General features: G+C 47.4%; 1 protein-coding gene across 3 annotated transcripts in view; it reads left to right on the top strand.

Moving 5' to 3' along the window:
* The window catches only part of LOC118503423 (pericentrin), a 37,701-nt gene that overhangs the window by 6,095 nt on the left and 13,391 nt on the right, over positions 1 to 18,215 (top strand). Inside the window, exons 2-10 of one of the 3 annotated variants that reach the window (XM_036036662.1) lie at positions 1,448 to 4,426; positions 4,503 to 4,646; positions 4,846 to 5,238; positions 11,107 to 11,232; positions 11,337 to 12,542; positions 13,774 to 13,941; positions 14,873 to 14,929; positions 16,181 to 16,375; positions 16,465 to 16,983. In XM_036036662.1, coding sequence (XP_035892555.1) covers positions 1,448 to 4,426; positions 4,503 to 4,646; positions 4,846 to 5,238; positions 11,107 to 11,232; positions 11,337 to 12,542; positions 13,774 to 13,941; positions 14,873 to 14,929; positions 16,181 to 16,375; positions 16,465 to 16,983 — 5,787 coding nt within the window. The remainder of the gene's footprint in view (positions 1 to 1,447; positions 4,427 to 4,502; positions 4,647 to 4,845; positions 5,239 to 11,106; positions 11,233 to 11,336; positions 12,543 to 13,773; positions 13,942 to 14,872; positions 14,930 to 16,180; positions 16,376 to 16,464; positions 16,984 to 18,215) is intronic. The other 2 variants (XM_036036664.1, XM_036036663.1) reach the window with 2 other exon arrangements.

The following is an 18,215-nucleotide window of genomic DNA, read 5'->3' as shown; positions in this document are numbered from 1 at the left end:
TCGTGTTGGTAGGATCATGAAGATTGACCGCCTTTTCTTACGCAATTGATAGTAAAGAAGAAATCGATACTTTTGTGCACGAATGAAAGATCTTATGGGACGAACTCAAGAATCTAGCTTTTAAAACTAGACTCCCTAAAATTATGATCGATGGCGCCTTCCGATAAACCCTCCCGGGATAATAAAGGGAAGGGACCCCCGACTCAACGTCGAATAGCGCTGCTAGTAGCCGCCTGAGTACCGCCAGAGTACATTGGTTCAGATGCAGTTCTAAATTTAAGCGAACCTCGCTATAATCGCTGTCGTTGCTTTCGCTTGCAGTGTTTTTCTTTGTGCGTTTGTTGTATTTGTTCTGTTTTTTTTCCGGAATGCGTGCTTGGGAAACAACACCATCATACCCTCGGCAATGCAGTCGGCATTAGAGGATCAGCGTTTAGAGAACCATGTTTGAAGCGCAGTGTATGATGGCTGTTTATGCATTTCCTGTCTTATGATAAGATAAGTCATTACATTTTCCGTTCTCCTATCATGTTGGCATTACGTAGCCACAGAGCATAGCAGCGTCACGAAAGTAGAACAAATTCTTGTTCAAAGCGATCGTTATTCTTCCTGCATTCGGCGAACTCTTCCATACTTACAGGTCTGCTAGCTATGCTGCCTTATTGTATCTTTTATCGCTGGAGTTGGGATAATGCTCATCTTTCCACACTGCACGGAACCTCTCACCAATAAATCGTGCCTTTGTTTTTCGTATCGATCAAACAGCCCAGTATCTTCGTAGGTCACAGTGAATGGTACATAAAACGCAAACTTGATGAAAAATTGCAACTTTTGGCCTAAATGGGGACCGTGAAACCGATGGGTCGCTTGTTGAAGCAGTAAACAAAGTGTTTAAAGGGTAGCACAAGACAAGGCAGATGCGGCTATTCGGTACGAAATCGCATGCTCAACGACGATCCTTACCGTACGGTTTGTGGTGGCGGTCGGCCAAGTAGCCAGAAGCTCGCGTGTTGGTTCGTACCCAGGCAAGGTATCTGATTTTAGCCCGCCAATTTTTAACACTCTGACTTAGTTCCAGTGACCCAAATTGTAGAAGGAAACGATACACTTTAAGTGAAGCGGAGGAGGTTTGGGATTGGGAAAGAATTTGAAGTCATTTGTCCATGCAGTGTATGTGGGTTTTGTGGAGAATAAATGTGGAATCGATCCTTGTATCCTGATAGGAGGAAACCATTATCACATAGTATGTTCCCTAATGGAGTTAACATTTCACCAAATACGTCGTTGCTTTAAATATAACGAATTTTCTGCTGTACTTTACGCAGCAATTTACGACAACCGTATGTGACCTTTCGATTATGCCACACCGTTCGCTGCCACGTAACATTGCCAGTTGTAACCTTCGCTAACAGTTTGTTTTCTTCCATTTCTTTTCCGGTACATTCAGGACCTCCCGAGCGAACGACAAGGAGGACCCGCTGCGAAACAGCAACCCTTCGCCAGTGTCACCAGCGGAAGTAGCGCAGGTTCAGTTGGGAGTGCCAGTGCTAGTAAATCTACGTCCTACAGCTACGGCAGCCGCAAGGAATCGTCGGTACGGTTTCGGCTCGAGGACGAGCTGCTCGGTAGCGGCAGCGAGCTCAGTGCAAGTGCGAGCATATCCGAAAGCCTCAGCGCGAACGATAATCATGACGACGATAGTCTAGAGATTATGGAAGAAATTTTAGTTCCGGCCGATGGCGATGCAAACCACGACGAGGACGATGAGGAGAATGTTGGTGAAATCGGTAGTGGTGCCAGTGTACCTACGGACGGTGGCCACAGTGCCGATAGTAGCTCCAGCAGCTTGCAACCAGTTTCACTGAATCGATCGAAACAGAACGCTACGGGCGGTGGTTCGGTAGCCGATCGAAAGCGCCAGCTGTTCGACATTGGTGAAGACGACGATTTGTTGCCGCGCAGTGCAGAGCGACCCGCCAGTGGTGGTTTGTTCGATATAGATCGGTTGCAACTGTCCGGGGACGAAATTGCACAACACTTTCACAGTGAGCAAGAAGGTGGTGAGCAGGAGAACAATTCTTTCCGTGCACGGTCAAGATCATCGGAACAGGAAGAGTACGACGATTCGTTCGGGCAGGCGGTTGGCGAACAGAGTGAACATTCAGACGGTGGATCGGCTAGTCGTAAGGGAGAGGGTAGACAATCGCTGGAACTAGTGAAAGTGCATCAAACGAAAGAATTATCGCCCCTCAACGAGGACGATGTGCTGATAAACGATAGCAAGGTGAACTTGAACGCGTTAAAGCAGCGCAACCAGATAATTGCCCAGAAGGGTGGCGTAAAGTCGGAAGAAAAGAATCGAAACGTGAAGCTCCACCCGAACGTGATGGCGGAAGAAAGCAATAACAATAGTCAGGATAATAGTTTGAATACGACGAACGACATTTCCGATCTGGCGCCAGATACCGAGAGTGAGCGGGTTGGAAGTGTTGAGCTTGACGCGTCTAGTGGTTCGATGAGAAGGATGAAACTTTCCGCCGAGTGTAGAAGCCGCAGTGTGCCGGACGCGATAGGAGCTGCAAAGGGTAGTGCCGGAGCACCGTCGACGGGGGCCTGCTTCACAAGTTTAGGGCCCATGAAGATGTCGGAGGCGCCTGGTGCACAAGCAAACGAAGAGACAGAAGGCAGCTCATCTTCGGGTGGGAGTGGCATATCGGACGACTTACGCGAAAGGATACTGACCACGAGCAAATCGTTCGAGGAGGTTAAAGCGCACGGTGTCGCGGTGATAGAAGCTCTGGACGATAAGATTGACCGGCCGGGTGTGGAACCGGCTAAACCGATGGAACGTGTGCCGGCTGATCAGAAAGAAGCGCTGGAAGACATTTCCGAAGAATCGGAGCATACGATAGGTGCCGGGAACTCGTCAAACACCGACGATGAACGGCAGCAGAGGGTGATGGGAGCGAAAGGAGCGATCCATCCGACAAATGTTGTCGAACGAGGCAAAGAAATGCGTACGATTCTCGAGGAGAAGCTGCTCCAGAAGCAGCTGAGCGTGGAAGGTACGATCTATGAGGATAATAAGGAAAATATTCCCGAAGGAGGAGGTTCACTGAAAGTGACGCCGGAGTTTGACAGTGTCATCAGCTTGAAGATGTTCCAAACGATGGAGAACGAGATACGGAAATTGCATGAAATAATCGCCACCAAGGATGTGCTGCTGAGTGCGTACGGGCGCAAGGACAGCGGGACGACTGGAAAGGAAGCTAGCAATACCGGCGGTAGTCGGGCGGAATCGTTGCGCGAGCAGCAACCGTGCCGATCGCACAACAGCGATTCGATCAGCTTGGCCACCAACTCGACCGAGTATCGTCCCGTCGGTGACCTGACGGACCTGGCCGGTGCTGTGAGCGGTGCGGAAAAGGACCTGTACGGCAAAATAGTGGAGCGGAACCAATGGATTGAACTGTTGGCGGACAAACTGAAGGAATCGCTGCAGGATCGCAACCAGCTGCAGCAAGAAGGCGAAAAGTTAGCGACGGAAGTGATACAGCTCAAGAGACAGTTAGCCGAAACGGTAGAGACCATGAAGCTGAAGGCGCAGAGCAGCGGTTGGGGCGTTTTGCGGCCTCCGGACCAGGAAAGCGCGAGCGGAGGCGGTCAACGGATATCGGAAATATCGATTGACCTGGTGAGCGAAACGGAAGACGGAGGGCTGTCCGATTTTCCCGACATCTACGACGAACCACCGCTCGGGTCTGCCGAGCACGGCTTGCAACCTCCCGGGTGTGGTGATCTGTCCGAGCTGAATCCGCTGCACATTCCGCTAAAGATATCGAAACAACTCGAACAGTTCCGGCGCTATCTTTCGCCCGACGAGGTGCGCCTGTTTAACATGGTGCAGGGGAAGTTTGATGATTTCCTTACGCAGGAGCTGGAGAAAGTGCGCGACGGCGGTGAGACAGAAGCTCGGTTGCTGCGGGAACAGCTGCAAAGCGAACGAGCCGACAAGGAGCAGGAGGTTAACCGTTTGCGACAGATGCTCGGCAGCGTGAAGGCGGGCTCGATCGAGATCGCAGCCTTGCGAACGGAGCTGGAAGCACGCCACACGCAGGAAATGGCCGACTTGCGCACGTACTTCGAAAAGAAGGTGGTCGAGCTGGAGAAGCAGTACTCGGAGGAGGTGTTTTCCCAGCAAAGCCGCCGCCTGTCGAACGATGACACGGCGTCGGAAATATCGGGTGCGGAAGAGTTCCCGGAGGAGAATGGGGGCTACCAGTCGAAGCACACGAGTCCGCGGCGGAAACACAAGGAGGGCATCTACCTAAGCCCGACCCACCGAAAGATTACACCGACCACGATCGATGCAACGGACGCGAGCGCGGATGAGGTGCTTGTGGTGGAAATAATTGAGGAAAAGGAGGTATGTAGGATGTTTTATTTTTTTTTTACGGTAAACTGCATGATTATAACGCTTGCTCGCTCTGCTTTCAATGTAGCATCGTCATCTGACAGCGGACGAGCTGCGGGAATTTTATCAGACCAAAATCAAGGATCTAAATGCCCAGCATGAACGAGTGTTTGCAAATCTTCGTGAGAGGCTGAAGGTGTACGAAACCAAAGAACAGGAAAAGCACGTATTGGTAAGTCTAGTTGATGAGATTAAAGTTCATTTGCATGATCGAAACCTTATGCTAATGTCGCATGTACCTGTTGGAGGTTAACCCTACTCATACCCGTAACGAGTTGCGATCGGTTCGGAGTATGATCCGCTCCACGATATAACCACCCAGTTCGCGTAGTTACTCATTGTGTGTTGAATCCTTCTTCATCATTCTTCAGTCTAATCAAACGGCATCCACCTCCTCCGTTGTGAAGGATCACTGCTCACCAATGCTAACAAATGAACCACCACCACCACCACCACCACCGCCTATGCCTTCGGCCGATCGACCTTCATCACCCACCGACACCGCAGCCGCCGCAAACACTCATGCCGGCGACGCACTACCGCTAACTAACCTCAGCTCATCCGATACTAACAACATCCAGCGGGAGCAGCGGCAGCAGTTACAGCACCCGGGGTCGATCCGACTGCAAACGCCAACGTTTGTGGGAGAGTTGGGATCGGATATCGATCTGCAGGAAATCATTGCCGGGTACGAGCGGCGCTTGCAAGAGCAGGTTGCACTCGCCCGGCAAGATGTCCTGAAGGAGCTGGAAGTGCAGATACAGGTAAGAAGCGTTTGGTAAGCGGGTCGGACACTTTTCAATTTCACCGTCTAACACGGTTGCATGCAAGCATGAGGTCGGGTGTTGTGTGCAATATATGTTTTTGGCGCGTTAGACAACCAGCGCCATCTGTTGTTTGATAGTGAAAGCACACCGAAGGGATGTTTGTTCGAGGTTGGAATGGAGGATGATTTTCATTTAACTTTTTTTTTTCTAGTGTGTTTTTTACATGTTACCCCCTAATTTAACAAAACGCACGCACAAATATTACGATACCTTTATTCCTGTTATTTTTTATATTCAATGAGTCTCACGCTTTGGCCGTAAACTGCATGACTGAAGGGATGATTCATTCTGCTGCGGGTAGAACTCATGCAGCATAATCCCGATAAGCGATAAGCGGTACGATGTGTTAATTGCTAGAGGTACGATAGCTCAGTAAGAATGTGTGCAAACAAGCTATGATACGTTTGAACAAGGAATGAAGACTTCCGTGACAATTATATGCCTGTTCTTCAGAAGGTCATTTTTAGACTGCAAGGCGCTGTTGAAAATTGTCTGGTTTTAATTTTATATAGGTACGTTCAGACGGTCATGGCCATAATGGCACCGGTCTTCACACGGTAGGACCGGGAATCAAATCCCATCCCAGCCGTCTCCCCGTCTCAGCCGAGACCTTTCGAGGTTGTAGAGTTTTATATCATTCTGTGCACGCTTAAATTACAAATAATTCCTCATAATTTTTCATATGTAGGACTAAGCACATCTTGAATAAAAGTGAATACATATACGACGTAAAAAAAAGTTTCAAAGGATTTTCCGGGTCCGGGTGTCTAGACGCAGTTTGCTCTACATAACTTTATGCTGCTGAGAATATAAAAATTCTTACAACGGATGGTTGCCATCCTCCCAAACTTCCCCCTTCAATGCACTCAACATCAAACCCACGTCCAGTCTGAGTACCACTTAAAAATTGGGGAAGTACTCCCTCGAATCGAAGGGGATCGTTTGTTCCCGTGTGTGCCCGTCTATGTTGAAAGACCGTGGTCACTCAAGAGATGGCACGCACGCGCGAAGAACTTAACACAGAGAGAGGGAGAGCCTGTGAGCATAAAAACGGAAGAGGATCGGTTCGTATTTTTAGACCGATTGCTGCTCGAATGAGCGGACCGTTGCATGCGTACGTCAGTTGAATTTCAAATTCTAATCAGCAAGGATGGGAACCGGGCGGTGTGTCACGCAATGGCGTAGTTAAGTTCAATCAGTCGACAGTGGGGAGTATTGCTTTGCGTTCGCTTGTTTCCAGCGGGGCGAATTGGTATTGATGTGCTTGGGAAGACATACGCGCCAAAATATTAGCGTTACAGTCTCAGTGGATTTTTTGTGAAAAGTGTCGTGTAGTTCTGTGGTTTAACAAACGGGGGTTTACACTAAAGTAAAAGGTGATACAGAGCAAACTGTCCCCTAAGTTGGTGATAATAATAGTGTAATGGGAGTGTTAAGTGATCAGCATTACCCGAAACAGTGGTAGGCGACCGAGTGTCTCCATCCCTCGTAGTTGGTTGGGAACTCTCGGTGCTGTACAGATCTAGACCATCGTAAAAGGGAAAAGAACGGTGTCAAAAAAACAGAGAGTCATCGTTTCGCGGTGTCCGGTACACGCATTGATATTGTGGGCCGATATTAATAGAATTTGTGGCGTGTTTGCAAATAAAATCCCTTCGCTTGGAGGAAGTGACGAAAGGTGCGGTAGTCGGGCCCGTGAAGGGAGGTAATGGCGATCAACGTAGATTAAGTGAGTGAAGTGGGTGATGGGTTTTCTGGGGGGGGGGGGGGGACAACCAAAAACCATGGGAATAATTTGTTGCGATTGTGTGCGTTGTGGCTGGCGGTAGTTCGCATGGCTCGTGATGCACGTGCTTACCAAATGTTTTGATGCCACGCTATACCGCTTATCAAGAGGAAAGAAATTGGCAGCTTCTTGTTGTGCTATCATCATATGCCCGACATATGGTGGCTTTTGGTGTGTGATGTTAGCAACGGTTTTTTTGTGTTTGGTTGCCAATTCAGATGCCAAGCTTGGAGTGCTTGAACAATGTGTTAGTGCTGAAAGGTCTCTTGTGTCCTGCCATGGACGAAATTGGTAATCATTATTCGATGATTCTTCTGCTCATTTTCTTTTGCACACTATAGCCACGAAAGATCTTGGTCTTTTATATTGGACGTGGAGGTCCTGTGGTAGTTCGGACAGCGTCGTCGATCTTTACAGGGCAGGACACCGTGGCTCAAATCTCATCTGGACCGTTCCCCCTGTAGTGAGGACTGACCATCCAACTATATGCGATATCGTTAAGTGTCTTCTTCTTCTTCTTCTTCTTTCTTGGCACTACAACCTTGAGAGGTCTCGGCCTGCCGGTTCTGGCTCTCTGTGACTTGATTCTACCCGTAGCTCTGCGTACGGGGAGGTGGTCTTGATGGGATTTGAACCCCGGTCCTGCCATGTGAAGATCGGCGCCGCTGTCTCCTCGGCCACCGGACCGCCCCTATCGTTAAGTGTAGTAAGCCAGAAATTGCAGGCATGACGTTAAGAGCTTGTTAGGCCTAGACAGATAAAGAAGACCCACTATAAGGGTCCTGCGTATGGTGGTGGTCGAAACGAATGGGATTCGACATCCGATTCCTCTGCGCGAAACACCAGCAGCACTGTCTGTCAAAGCATTCCACTATGAACGAATCAACATTTGATCTTAACATTTAATTTCACTTTCAAGATCATCCACCCTATGTCAAGTTAACATTTCCGGCCTCCAGTGAGCGCCCCGCCGCGTTGGCTGGAAGCTAAATTTAAATGTAAACATTTCCGGCCACGTTGAACGACTACTTTCTTGTCAAACAACCCTCCTGGTCTATTTTATGCCTAAAATAAATCAACATTCTCCGCGCGGTGTAACTGTGTAACGGCGCTTACCAGCCAGCGCGGAAATGTTTCACCGTGTAATTGAATCCTTAACGTTCGTTGCCCATTCACTGGAAGCTAGGCGCTTTCTCTTCCGGATACTGATTTGGCCCAAATCCGTCAACACCCCTTGCTGTCACCCCAAAATTAAATTAGTATTAATGATCGCACGAAGTAAGTGTGGTTCGGTTTGCGACCAACGCTGCTGGATCTAGCGGAGCCGGGCCAGCGACATCCGGTTTGTTTTGTGCGCTATAAATATCCAAATAATTACTTTCGAACACGCTTTGTAGGGAGGATTTACTCACTCTCGTACACGTTCATTGATAAAACGGAGGCTGCCATTTTTAGGGCTGAAAATAGGTCAGCTGCATTCATCGGTACGATACATTGTTACAGCCGAAAGGAATTTAAATTACATACCCGCGTTCCTTTAAACCAATCATCGAATCATTCGGTTCGATCCACTTGAAATGTTGCGGGTGGCCATTATCGTTCATTGCAAAGTCGCGGCTTGAATATTGAAACCTTCTAGGTAATAATTAAAATATTTTCCCATCTTGTGTACTTCTCCTGACGATGAAGGGCCGGGCGTACTGTTTTGTGTTTTCCACTTGCACAAACCAAAACCCTCGAAGAGCTGTACACAGGACATTGTGTGGATCGTTGACGTGTTTCGGGCAAAGTTTTAATTATTTATTTACGCATAATTTATTTACTTTAACGGACAGCCGGGACTGATGGGACGATGTACGATGGCGGGCTTAAGTTTGCTTGTTGTTTGTTAGGGAGGGTAGAGTTATGATGAAAGCATTATTAAAGTCGTGTAACTTTCGGATAGGACAGACTAAATATCCGGGACTAGCGAGACGATCCGTATCCTCGAGCCTGTTTCCGTTCCGGGTTGTGTGTTCTCGCTACAGACGATCGTAGCAAATTAACGTTCTGAAGGAGGCAGCATAGGGCAGCATAAGAGCGATCGCACAACACGCATTAACGCGACATGGTTGAAATGTGCGCGGTTTCTTTGCATCGGTTCGTGGAATGAGTGACGCTTTACATTGCCGCACGTTTACTTTATTCCGGCATTTAAAAGCAGCCGGGCTGAGCACGTTTGTATGTGTGTCCCTGTCGTAGATGGTTTCTGCAGCCGCAAAACTGCACGATGCACTTCAACCAAGAGCCCGATGCTTATGCTGCTTAATGCTGCTAATGTCGACACGAATGGATGGGACTGATCTTCACCACCGATGCTCGTATGATGGCGATGATTATTCTGTACCGTATCGTCCATGCAGCGAGCTAAAAATATAACCGAAAGAACGTTCTGAACGGTGTAGCGTCTGGGAGCTGCATTTTCTTAGGCCTGCAACTCACGCTGCAGTTGTTGTTTTTATTTTTACTTTTTTCCCTCACCCATTAAACCCCCCCACGAAATTCCACCGGAATTGTAGCTGTGTCGGGATTGGACCGCGTACATAACATGTGATAGAGATCAATGGCATTCGAAGGGGGGTTTACTTGAAAGGGACCTAGTTGGGTTGGGTATGGAGGGGTTTGTTGTTCTATGATTCTTGGAGCGATATAAAAAAAAACTGCTCCACACATATACATCAATTTGAATTTCAATCAATGTTATTGGGCCTCCCAGAATAGCCTAAAGCACATAGGAGTGATAGATCTGATTGAAGTAGTTTCCATTGTGGATTATTCATCGAATGGTTAATTGATATGTGTTGACGGGAACGATTCAACGGCGTCAATAAAATATTTGTCACCCGAAATGGCCGAAGTGAAGCCACGAAGCGGTGCCTTACGTCTCTGTTTATATCATTCGAACGGCCAATAATCTCTCCTCTTTCACAAACAACATGCAGCGGCAGTACCCGCGGCTTGTAACATTGAAATGGAAGCTGTTCCTCGTACGGAGGAAGTGTAGGTCCATTAGTGATGGGCAAAACGATGGTTTGGTTGGAATCGATTCTGGAGCGCTCCGAATTTTGTAGAATCGATTCCGAAGAGTAGGTTCGGGATCAACTGCGGAACCGATTCAGGAATCTGATCCAAAACCAATTCCGAAATCGGATCCAGAATCAGATCCGGTATCGGATTCGGAATCGGAACTCTACTACAGGTAAAATCAAGGCAGGTCGAGACCTTACAAGGTTGTAGTGCCAAGGAAAAAGAAGTACGACAGAGATTTCTGTAAAAAGTGGAAGGATGCGTTAGCATACGTCTATGCATTGAAGAAATTTACGAAACTTCTCGAGATTGTAGGACATCCGAAGAATAAGAAGATGTTTGGTACTGAGATTTGTTCTCTAATCGTAATTGGTATTGATTCCGGACCTGGACTTGTTTCCGTACTTGAATTCCGATATTGATATTGATTCCAGACCTGGTTCTGAACTTCATAGTACCAATTTCGAGCGCCCATCACTAACGCCCATATTATGTTTTGTTATGCTCATTTTCTCGAGCGTATAGACACATACACGACATGTGGGTTTTTTTTACTTCTGTTCCGTCAATACCCTCCGAAGCCCCTTACAGCACCAGTAGCAGCATAGATGTGAAAGAGAGAATGTTTTGTGTTTGAATAGTTGAATGGCGTCAGCTATTGCGGTATTATTGGAGCCACGTGGACGTCTGAACGTTCTGACGCGAAGGGTTGTTGTTCGATTTAATGTTGTTTCCGTGACTAGAACTGAGGGGTTTGAAAAGAAAGTCTCAAACGAAACGATATTTTTGTTGGGTAAGCAAGGCCACAAGAGGCAAGCATACGGGCGGGTTTTTTTTAACTTCATTTAATATCAATTTATGTTTACATGCGATGTATGGAGTAAACCGCTCCGATTTATCTTAAATGTAACACTTCGGTTAAATAACAGTTGCTCTCCTTTTGAACATTACAGACACTTCTGACGGACAGTTCGTTTGAGGATAGCCACTGGCCGCCGGAGCTAGTGTTGCTGCGGGAAAAGTTCACAGCCAAGAGTCAGCTGGAAATCACTCAACTGCAACTCAAACATGAAGAAGAGGTAAGTTAAGTGCACCGCCATCGTGCCGGCATACTGTAAATGTGTGCAAAGGTAAATGCAAAAGCAGCTACACAATATTTCAATCGTTATCGTTTCGCTTCCAGATGGCCCGCATGAAGAACGACTTTGAGAAGCAGCTGCAGCGCAAGCTGAAGCGTCACACAACGTTCGATTCTAGCCGGGGGCTCGATAAAATCATTAGCGAGCGCGATAACCTACGGGAGCTATCGTCGACCCTGCGCAACGTGGTCGGTGGGCTGGCAAAGTATTTCTCGATATGTGAAGAAGATCTCAACAGCACGGTGCTGGAGGAGTTGCACCGCTGCCAGCAGTTGCAGCAGCAAGCGAACGAATCGCTGCTGACGGCCGATGCGACTGCTGATGAAAGTCAGCTCGTGGGGGCCGCTGACTGTACTGCGCCGGAAAGCGTACTAAACGTCACCGATATGTCGTTCCTGGCCTCGTGCAAACTGTTCAAATTCGCGCCGAACGTTTCGGGCATCATATCGATCATTGACGATCCATCGCTGGTGGAGTACGTGTCGGCGAAAGGAACGCCAGGACCGGAGGGAGGAGAAGATTCGGAACCGCACAACATATCACTCAATCTGGAGGAGTGTATGGAGCGGCTAAAAGCGGAAGCACTCTGCCTACTTTCCCTATCGGAGCGTTTCAAGGAAAAATGCACACCGAAAGACGATGAGTCGGATAAAGCGTCGGAAAAGAACGACAGCTGCGAGGAAGAGGATGGTCTGAAACGGCGCCGGGAAACTGCCGGCAAGGCGCTCGAAAGTGCTCGATCGTTTGATGAAAACATTGGCCGGGAAGTTACACCGGAACGGGATGCAAAACCGACCGCCGCCAACAGTTGTCGCAGTCTTCCGATCGATCTGGCAGGTTTGCAGCTGAACGGGGAGCTGAATATGCAGCTGCACGAGCTGAGGAACCGGTTGCTCAAGTCCGAGGATGAGCGCAAGCTGCTCGAAACGGAGCTGGCCGAAGCACGCAGCAAGCAGAACAGTCTGGTGAGCGAGCTGTCCGAAACGAAGCAACACCTGCTGGAGCTGAACAGCCAGCGGGTGGAGTTTAGCGAGGGTTACGGAACGAACGCACTGCTACCGACTGCTCAGCGTGTGCACAACTCGTTCGTGGAGCTGCAGGAGCGTGCGAAGGCGCTGCTGGGCAGCACAGGGGCAGATCAAACGATCGAGGACAGTTCCATGTTGCTGCAGCTGGTGGAAGACTTCTGTCGCGAAGGGGAACGGTACCTCGAGGATGGCAAGCGAGACCGGATGGATTTGCAATCGCAGGTACGATCTGTTTGGAGCTGGTTTTCCACATCGCATTAGGGTTTGTTTAATCTAAACAATTTGTTTGAGCTCATTCACACAGCAAAGGGCTGAGGCTGAGGGGTTTGAGAGTATGCTCTTATCCCAGGAAATGGCGCAATAATCACCAAATGTTTCATTTAACGCGTTGCAGGCGTGCGGTCCCGACAGACAAAACGCACTGAGCTGTGGGAAAATGGTTGTGCCCCTTTTTGTAACGGTTTTATACATGCCCTAGAAACGTCAAAACTTATCGACCTTCCCATACGTTGTCAGTCGATTGAAGGCACACGCCTGTTACTCCCACATGCATTTCCATCACGTGGTTTGTGCGCTGTGGAGAGGGAAGTGTTCAAAGTTTAATGAAAACTGTCATCGGCAGATGAGCTTCGCATTGGGAGAGAGCAATTTTTAAACCATATCTCGGATATGAAGACCGGGGTACGATACTAGCAAGGCTGACACACATCATCCAGCGGTGGTGGTCACTGCAAAAAAAAGGATTTATTCCATTTTTTGCTCCTGCTTTTTTTACCAGCCAGAGTTCCTTTAAGCGGAAGCAAGCAGGAAAGCAAATTCAAATCTCCGTTGACAATGTTAATGACGACGTAATGGTGTGCATACAAATTGTCCTTCCCGCACACGCGGTACGAAAAATCAGCTCTTTAATTTATTCCAGATAGAAGGAAAACATCCCTTCCGGTGACACCATTTCCCGGAGCTTTTCTTCTTTCCCCGTCGGTCTTGTGGCATTTGCTTCAACGCAATGCTGCTATCGTTTTTGGCGCCTCGTGTCTGTAAACAGGGGCTTATTTTTTTTTTCGTACCGTCCGAAATTGCTTATCACCGTGGGGTGGAAGGATATCTAGCTGCAGCGTTGCTGCTACTTCTTGTTACTGTTGTCCTAGGGAGGCCGGTGCGCTGGTGCTCAATTTCCAAGAACTGCCAGTACGCTGCCATTGCCTGCAACATTGTCATTATTGTTTCTGCCGCGTCTCGATCTGAAATCGTTTATATATAGAGTTTTTCTTTCTTGCTTTCGTTTCATGCCCCCCATGTTTGCCGTTGGTGCGTTGGCGGTTCGTGCGGTTCCCCGATGTTTGAATGAATGAAATACCGAAACACGCGGCAACAATTTCAATCGAATCTCTCGATTAAATGCTCCGGCTGGCCGGGTTGGCTCATCGATGGACAAAACTGGACCGACCACCAGATTGAAGCGGCCGATAAACAGCTTAAAGCCACACGACAGTTCCTCGAAGATCAGGCTGCCGAACGTGAGCAGGAACGTGACGAGTTCGTGAAGGAAATCGAACGGCTCAAGGGCGCGATGCGCGAGAAGGAAAAGGATAAGGTGAACTTTGAGCGTGCCAGCAAGGAGGTAAGCATTAGCTGGAAATGCGTGGGGGTGGCTCGAATGTTTTGTGTGGGGGTGTTTTCATCGGCACAACCGTTGCACTGCCGGCCATCACATACCACTGGCTGTGTTGCACCATTGTTTCTTCTCCGCTTTCTGGTGGGCTCAGTCACTGCTGCTGGCACGTCCTTTGTCGCGTGTTTTTTCGCGTGTGCGTGTAAAGGTGGAAAAGAAGGAACATAAAAAAAGAAGCTTTTTTCCTTATACTCACAAACAAACACACGGACACGGGAAGCATATCTTTCAAGCAGCACGGGAGCGGGCGTGTTTGTGCAGACAACACCATATGTTTAAAATCGTATCATTGGGAACCAAACATGGGATGGGATTGTGTTGGGGCTGGATGGTGTTGAATAATCATAATAGACTAACAGCAGTATACAGAAACAGAGGAAAACACACACACGCACCTTCTTTACGAAACAGCTCTCTAGGATGCTGCAGTCTAATATGCGCCAAGTAACGTTTGGATTGGAAATCACCTGTAGCTGTGGTACTTTACTAACTCGAATCACATTTCGCTGTACTTTCTTCTCTTCTTTCTTTCGTTCTCTTATGCAATTTTTTGCGCCGCCACCCTATCTGTAAATGCACACTCACACGACACGCGTGTTTCGCACCACTATTCCAACCAACATCAACGAATCTTCCGGGTGTATCTGTGTACGGTGTACGGATTTAAATTTAATGCACATTCTGTGCGACGATAACTGATTTTTAATTATTTTAATTTTCTCTTATTAATTTTAACTTAAATTAACGATGATTTTGTTGGATGGAACGGATGGATTTAAATTATGATTTTGTTTCGTTCCCCCCCCTATCACTTATAATTTATTGTTTTTCTTCACCCACCGTTATCGTACTGTAAATGCACTCTTTCACCTTAATTTAGGAGGGATGCGTGAGCGACTGTAGATATGCAAAAGAAGGTCGGGCAATCGCTGCAAACGTAAGTGTAGTGTTACTTAAGTTAAGTGTTAATGATTTTCGGGTTCGATTTTTGCGCCTTAGGGTTTTTAGTGTAGTGAGTAATAGGCTTAACTGCACTACAGCAAAACAAAAAAATGCTTCTATTTTATTGTAACGCGTGGGTGCGATTTTATTTGTAGTTTTAGCTGCTTGGGTATTCGGAACAGTTAGAGCGCTGGTAGTAGTTTAGCTAAGTTTTAGAATATATTTAACAGCAGCGGGCACAGTGTTTGTAATTCGAAAGGGGAAAATGAAACACGAGACACTTTAAACTAAAACTAAACTTGCTTTATTATACCGATATTATGGCAATGGTCGCATTCTCAATGGTTATTAAGGACAACCCAACACAACAATTACGGACGATAAGGGAAGCTCGCTATACTTTCCCCGTGTATTGGACTACTTTTTTAGTGTACAGAGAAAGACAAAACTAAATACATTCCACTAGAAAGAGGTATGGAATCGAATTTATCTAACTGCGTAATGAATTGAGATGAACAAAGACACAAAAAAAGGGCTTTATCAAACGGATATTGCTTTCAATGTTATTTTTTTTTTCTTATCATTGTAGCACTATGTTACTATTTCTTCATTTTCCACAAGCACACAGAGGTACATTTGCTCATACATTGTGGGGAATTAGTTTTTCCTTCTAATTTCCTTTTTTCCGGACCTTTATCCGGATTTCAATCGTGGTACGAATTGTCCTCCTCAACCTTTACTGAACGCATTATCCCCGTTAACGCTCACCCATATTGCTAGAGGATAGATTTTACGTCCAGTTTCATCATACCATCATCTCATCTTGCATCGTTATCGCCTCATTCCTACCTTCTTTTTCTTCATTTCCAGTAGTGTCACGACTGAATATGATAGGATTAATGCATGGTTTGGAGCTCGTCCACTTGACTTAGTGCCATTGAGAATGAAACCCGGAATGAAGTTTAAGCGTTGCTAGTTGACTTTTGCTTAACTCCCTCCGAATACTTTATTGTACAAACACCAGCACTAGTGCCGCGCATGTTGTAGAAGCTAGCTGTAGAGCGATGAGGCGAATCATAGCACGATGAAGAGGCGTTTAAAGTTTAAAGTATTACTTTACTGGAATCGCGGATCGCTAGAAGGCATAAGTGAAGTTTGGCGGAAAAGAAACGAAAACATCCCTAGTAATAATGATAACGCGTGCATTTTCCTGTGTGCGCCGGTACGTTGCAATTGTTGCCAACAGCTGGAATCGATGGAGCAGCAGGTAAAGGAGCTGGCGGTGCAGATAGCCGACCGGGACGATCGGTTGCGAAAGATGGAAGCGGACCTGAAGGACTCCATCGACAAGGGCTTCACGTTGCGCGAAATTATCTCCGAGCTGGAAACCCAGATCGAAAGCAAGACAATCAACGAGCATGTGCTGGAGACGAAGGTGAAGGTAGGTGGGGCGGGAGTAGAGAACAAAAAAGGCAACCAAAAACGAGTGGTGCCTTATGATGGTCAATTGCACGCTCCCTCTCATTGCAGGAGCTGGAGAAGTACATCGACGTGCAGAATCAGCAGAATGAATCGCTCCACCAGGAGATGGAAAGCGTCAAGACGGATTTGGTTAGTCGCGGGTACGACGAAAAGATTGCCAAGCTGGAGGAGGAACTACGGCAGCGGCAACCGTCGGCAGAGCAGAGCATCGTTCTGGAGGCACTTACGGTGCAGCTACGTGACATCGAGGAAACGCTCGAGCGCAAGACGAAAAATCTGGAAACCCTTCATTCCACTTCTGGTGCATCGCTTGGCTGCAGCAGCCCGTCGGAAGATGTTTCCGTAAATCAGGACAGCCCGTTGCATCGGCAGAGGAAGGGTGGGTCGGCGGGTGGCGCGGAGGACGGTTCGTCGGGTGGTGATAAACCGAAAGTAACGCCCCTGCCGGTCGATGAAGTGCAACGGATATTCGACAAGCTGCATCGGCACTCGCGGGTGGAGGATGTCGCTATCAAGCGCATCAACGATCTGGAGATGCAAATTAGCAACATCAGGAGCGGTTATGCGGTAAGTCATAGATTTAGCAATATCGTTACATTGCTTTAACGGGCGTAATCGTTGGATTAAATTGAAGTACGTTAATGTCGGATTACATCTGGCGGTCCCATGATTTGAGGGATTTTTTTTAAACGATAATTGTAAACTTATAACAAAAAAACAAATGCAAAGGCTGTTTTTCTGCCATTTGAAGGCTATGAATTTTGGCTAACATTGAGCACCTCATATGGCCGTAACACCAGTAATAATTTGGAACATGCAAACGGGTTGCAAAAACGGTTATGCAGCACTCGAACAGGAAATTAATCAAATAGTTAGTGAGGTATGGGATAGTGATTGGAATCTTGGTATCATCTATCCCATATACAAGAAGAGAGATGGACTAGAGTGAAGTAACTACAGGGGTATTACGGTGTTGAATACCGCCAACAAGATTTTCTCCCTGATGCCACAAGTTCCACTTGCCCCATTCGTTCAAGCGTTAGCTGGTAACTATCAGGAAGGATTCTGAAACGGAAAATCAACTACTGAATAGATCATCACGATGCAGCAAATCTTGGAGAAGATGGCGGAGCAGCAGCTCCACTCCTACCATCTCTTCATTGATTTTAAGGCCGAATATGACAGGGTAAAATTGTAAGACGCAATGAGCTCTTTTGGAATCCCGGCCAAGCTTACCAGGCTTGTAAGAATGACAATGGCCATAACTCTCAGGGTTACCACCAAGGGCTTGCGCCAGGGAGATGAGCTTTCCTATCTTCTCTTTAATCTGACGTTAGAAAGAGTCATCCGTGATTCGGAGGTGGAAATTTCGTGGACCATCTTCTATAAGACAATCCAGTTCCTGGCACACGCTGATGACATAGACATCATTGGTTTGAGGCTCTCCTACGTGCCAGAAGCTTACCGAAGAATCGAGTGAGCGGCACAGAACGTCGGGTTGGAGATTAACGAGGCAAAAATCAAAGGAGATCAGAGGAAAACTTCACCTATCTGGGGTCAAAAGTCAGCACCGACAACAACATTGATGTTGAGTTACGCGCAATGGTGGCAGTTGCAAACCGGTCCTACTACAGCCTGAGGAAACTTCTTCACTTGAAATACCTGTCGCGACGGAAGAAGTTCAATCTCAGAATGTACATAACATTTCTCAGTCTCAGTACTCACATACGCCTCTGAGACATGGACTCTGTCCAAAACTGAAGAAGCCCTCTTAGCCGCAATCGAGAGGAAGATGTTCA

The sequence above is a fragment of the Anopheles stephensi genome, chromosome 2 (assembly GCF_013141755.1).
Source record: "Anopheles stephensi strain Indian chromosome 2, UCI_ANSTEP_V1.0, whole genome shotgun sequence".
NCBI lineage: Eukaryota > Metazoa > Arthropoda > Insecta > Diptera > Culicidae > Anopheles > Anopheles stephensi.
This window is presented reverse-complemented; position numbering and strand designations above follow the sequence as displayed.